The 5,308-nt window shown below is 36.0% G+C and overlaps 1 protein-coding gene across 1 annotated transcript; it reads right to left on the bottom strand.

Annotated features, from left to right (window-relative positions):
- Window positions 1–3,382: 3,382 nt before the first annotated feature.
- Window positions 3,383–3,943, bottom strand: LOC112465959 (protein lethal(2)essential for life-like). Its single transcript, XM_025033788.1, has one exon. The coding sequence runs from the start codon at window positions 3,941–3,943 to the stop codon at window positions 3,383–3,385; it is 561 nt and encodes a 186-aa protein (XP_024889556.1).
- Between the last annotated feature and the right edge of the window lie 1,365 nt (window positions 3,944–5,308).

The following is a 5,308-nucleotide window of genomic DNA, read 5'->3' as shown; positions in this document are numbered from 1 at the left end:
AGACGCCGGTAGTTGAATTCAACGGAAATATACCGGTTTCGATTCTTCACAGTGGAGTAATCATAAAGGGTCGTTGTTTTCTTAGAGATCTGAGGGATATGAGATCCAAGGAATCTAAGGGACATAAGACCTAAAAGATCTCAGGCAAAAATAAATGACATTTTCGATCAGCTGATCGAGAAATTACGCCGCGCCGCGCGCTGGTCTGATCGAGAAATTACGACGTTTTATCTCGAATGCATGAATCGTAAAACGGATATGCTAAAAAAAGCTGAAACTTTTGATTTCGAAAGACTGCGACTGTTAATGAATTATTTGATATCGTCAATTCGTTCGTGAGTTATGATGCGAGGATTAAAAACTCGTGGGGACACGAAAGGGCTAGTTGGAGTGAATAGGGATATTATAAAAAATTTTGATTTATTCTAATAAAAGCGGATACGAACGATAGGTTTTTCACTTTAATTATTCAATCAAATTAGAGACTGATTGAATGTAATATTATATAATCATGCAACAGATTCACTTCTCGAATCTATTCTAGTTAAATTAAATGATTTGCTAGAAATTATTATTGAACGTATACATATAAACAAATAAGTCAAGGCTATAAAAAATAAGAATTGGGTTAATGACGCAACAGATTGTGCTCAATTATGTTGCAGATTATTATTATTTTTTTTTTTTAACGAAAGTCTGGGCAACAATTCTATTGTTACACGTGCGCTGTATGTGAGCAATTCAATGTTTCTATTTGTTTCTACGGAAGCGCGCGATTACCTGTCACGGCAAGTGATAAGAATACAAAACGTTTTAACGAACGTTTTAACAAATTTCTGAAGGCTGAAAGAGATTACATCTTTTTACTACTTTTGTCTTTTAAACGTTTCTCTTTACACTTGCATTTTTACACCTACAACTGACGATTTTATTTTTATTATTATCAATGCATATAATGTATTTATTATTATTTCTATTATTATTATTGATCTAATTATTATATGCGCGCTTGCTGCGTTAATATATAGTGAATAATAATAAATTATTCTGTCAAATTAAATATATTTTTAGAAGTTAAACATTTTAGTCGATAAGATTGTTTAAATAATTATACGGGAAAAAGAAACAATTTAAAACACAGTTTTAATTATAAGTCGAGAATGTTTTGTTACCTGGATACCAGCGAATATTTGTCGAGATATAATCGTTTAATCTCGCTGCGATGTCCTTGGGTCCGTACATAAACAGTGCGGCGAGAGAGAGAGAGGGAGAGAATCTCTGTTCAACTGCTGCTGAATATTATCGAGTCAATCGCAGAAATACGGAAATTTTCGAAATTTAATTCGGCAGTAACAGCTATTTTATTTTATTATATTTTTCGAATCGATATGACCTAATAAAACGCTTCATCGCTAAAGCGACTCTTCTGGATTTTTCCTGTCATTATATAGACAGTTACGTGGCACTGTTTGCAAAGCACATGTGTGCACCAAATAATAAGCAGATAAAATAATGATAAGTATCAAGGTGATGTTGGAGTCTAGAAGTCTAGACTAACAATAAATGGAATCGACGGTACTTATTCATAATACGGTCGCCACTTCTAAAATATATAACTAAATTTTCTTGTCATTATTTCAACAATTAGTGTAAATAGATTAATTGCTTTCAAGTAGAAAAAAAATTGAAAGTGGCGCCCGTATAATAAATAAGTACCAAATCGATTATCGTTCTTAAATTTTAAATGATCCAACTGCAGATGTTGAATTATTTCACAGACGAAACGATTGTTGCATAAATAAAGTATTAAAAAATTCTCGGATTTCTCCTAGATTTTTCTACAAATAAAATCTTTTTCTACAAATATATTACTTAACGATAGAACGATTAGCATATCATTGGCACGATAACCATCGTGAATTAAATGATTTCTCATCTTATTTTTCATCACAGTCAAGCAAATTCTAAAAACTTTTAGAAATATCGTTTCATGTTTCTCGTATTCCCCACATAGCATGCATAACAAAAAGACGTCCAAAAGATATCCCGAAGATATCCTATCTCCTAAATATATCTTGGGTCTTCTTTTTTGTTATTATCTAACACTATTCTTAAATGATTATATTGTTAGATTTTTTACTTGCAGCAGAGAAATCTGTATATTTAAAATTTATTAAAAATATGTATTGTGTGAACATTATTTTAATTATTATTCTCGATGAGTAGTTATGACTCAGCTGATGGAGCTGTGAGCATCATATCGCATGCAAGCTTAACTTGACCTCGACAAAACATTTATAGAACGAACTCTAGTAAATCTGCGGGGTAAGGACCTACGGAGAGTCGCACCTTAGAGACTATTTCTGCGTTCTATTTTCGTTTAGTATAAAGTAGAGCCTTCTCGCTGCTTCTGCGTATTTACTGCAGTCAGTAATTAATAGCCGACGGACACATACACTCGACTGCCTTTTCTTTTTCTATTGATAGACAAAGGGAGATGCGAGATGCGCTCAATTGCGTTTCTTCTTATTTACCGTAAGCTATTGGGTTGAAATTTGATATAGCAAGCAATTTCTATTGATCTTTTTTTTTTAGAAATTCGAATTCTCTGAAACGTTATCGAGAGGCCTGTTCATTTTCGTTGCACTTCTGACCTAATGCAAAAAGTTAAAATAAAAGAAAATATATTTGTTTCATTCTAACACATTGCACTATGTTGCACTAGTTCAGAAGTGCAGCGAAAACGAACAATCCGATTATTAGCAGTTTAAAAATACTCAGTGTGAATGTATAAGAAAAATTATGTAGGAATATGCGCGTATATTTTTTTGTATTATGTAAATATAATTTCTATTAAACAAACATAACATTATCTGAACGATATGAAGGAACTAAATAATAACGTTGGATGCTGATAAAAACCCGTTTATTTTATCATCAATATAAAAACACACACAACTACATTTCTCTCAAGGATGGATTACTATGGCACTAAGCATCTCATAATCGGTAATATATATACAATAAAAAGAGTATAATATATACTATAATGCAATGTAACTATAATACAATAAGGAATGTATTATAGTTATAGCCAACAGAGCGAGGAACGCAGTTTTGTAGGAGTAAGTGCAAAGTGTAAAACAACAAAATTACGTGTGCAAAATTACGTATCAAATAGAACGAAAAAAAAAAAGATTCCGTAATTCAGTCTATCATTTTTCGGGCTTCGGTCCTGCTTTCTGTGCCTGCGTCGCCGTCACTTCCTCCCGATCTATACCTCGTTGTCCTCCGACTTCCTCTCGACGGCCGGGCGGGCCGGGACCGTTTCGGACTCGCCAGCCTCTTTCTGGCTGTTAGGATGAACGGCCGGCTTTCCAGTCTACTCGATCTTGATCACTCTCTCATCCTTCGGCTTCAACGGCACCGTGACTATCAGGAAGCCGTCGTCTTTCGTGGCCTTTATCTGGTCCACTTGAGCGCGACTGGGTAGCATATATTTTCTGACGAACTGCCGGGTAAAGACGTTGCCGTTGTCTTTCGTCGGCTCGAACGCCTCGACGACCAACGAACGATCCACCACTTCGACGTTGATCTCATGTATACGGTTCATAGGTAGGGTTATCTTGAAGACGTTGTCGTCAATGTTCGTGTGATTCCTGTCCCTGATCACGTGATCGGGGACGTGATATTGTTGCTGATGCCTATTGTTCAGCACTTTCAGCCCAGCTTTCAGTAGGTCCGCCCCGAGGTCAGCCCAGGGTCTGACGAAATCCAGTACTTCGCGCTCGAAACTGGCGGTCGGGTAGTAGCGATCGGGAACGCGAGAGGTAAAGTCTTTCGATCGGACAAAGCTCGGTTTACCGAGATTTAGGTTCAGCGAGCCGACGGGTGCGTCCAGGCCCAGATGGAGATTCGATAACATCAGCGGCAGGAGATACATGACGTCGTCGATGAGTTCTCTACTTGCTTATACGAATCGATTATCTCGATTTTACAGCTTCGTCGAAGAGACTAGCGTGCTTGGGTAAGATGCAATGCCCAGCAATGCTTCGCGTACTCGCACAGGAATTTCAACAACTGACACGGGTCCGTCCGTCGTTGCGACCGCTATTTATGTCAGGCGGTTTTCGGCCTGGGTGGGGCGACTGGAAAGGTACATTCCATGACATTGCAGGGCTTCGAAAAATTACCGCGGATGGAAGTTGCACTCTCGTAGTTAAAATAAATCCTCCGCCAATTTGCTCAACCCTCTATCCGCACAATAAACGGTGAATGAACGGAGATGTGCTCAATTGTCCCTTTCTGCTGTTTGTCGATAGCTGTATTTGGTTCGAACTTCGGCGTAGTTAAGAATCTCCATCGATTTATCTTCTCGCATATGTCAGAAAACTTCCACAGGGTATAATACATGCTCAGGTGTCGTTTATATATCATAACAAATGTTTCATTAATAATCTGTTTCATCTCAATAGGCTATATATGTATTAAAGATTTTGTGCAGATTTAAAAAGGTCAAAACTGAAAGAGGCAGGTTGGGGCATCTATTAAAAAAGAACATTTTGAAGAACGAAATTGACCCTCGTGACACAGAAAAGTATGACGCAATTAACTCACATTTGACGGTTAAATAAATCGAGATGACGTGCAAAGTGAACACGATGATTGAACGAGCAAAGGTGTTACGGAAATTACCATTTGTTTAACAATATCACGCAATTATAACGCTTTTCATCCATCATCGTGCGTACAAAGAATAGAAAACAAACATGCAGGTTTGATCAGAAAATTGCATTGTCGACTGCACGTCAATAGTTGCGAATTTACGTGAAGTTCCATAACGATTTATTTATGATATTTATATATATTAACTAAGATTTATATATACGTTGATTTTCTTATTATTATGTATTTAAAAAAAAGTAATATAAAATATTGAAGTTCAATGCGCTAGAATGCTAGACGTAAGAAATAATAAAATGACAACTAAAATAATACACATCATTAATATTCTTATCTGCAGAAACTTGGGAGGAACATTATATTTGAATCGTTATCTAAATATTTTCGCTCATGAACACTTTGAAAAGTCCTTGATCATTCGACAACACGTACTCATGAACGCTGAACGTTCGTCATTCACGTGAAACAAAGCGTGTTATAAGATATCGAATATTTTTTAGAACAGTACAGGATGAATCATTTCTACCGCGGTTTTTTCAAGAAAACGAGACATTTGGAAAGAAATATTTGGATAATAAAGTTTATTAAATTTGTTTAATTTTCTAATGACTTCTAATATAATTAA

The sequence above is a fragment of the Temnothorax curvispinosus genome, unplaced genomic scaffold (assembly GCF_003070985.1).
Source record: "Temnothorax curvispinosus isolate PA1 unplaced genomic scaffold, ASM307098v1 QBEX01015672.1, whole genome shotgun sequence".
Classification (NCBI taxonomy): Eukaryota; Metazoa; Arthropoda; class Insecta; order Hymenoptera; family Formicidae; genus Temnothorax; species Temnothorax curvispinosus.
This window is presented reverse-complemented; position numbering and strand designations above follow the sequence as displayed.

Excerpts from the sequence above, each read along its gene's own strand:
- LOC112465959 (XM_025033788.1), bottom strand. The coding sequence starts at position 3,943 with ATGTATCTCCTGCCGCTGATGTTATCGAATCTCCATCTGGGCCTGGAC.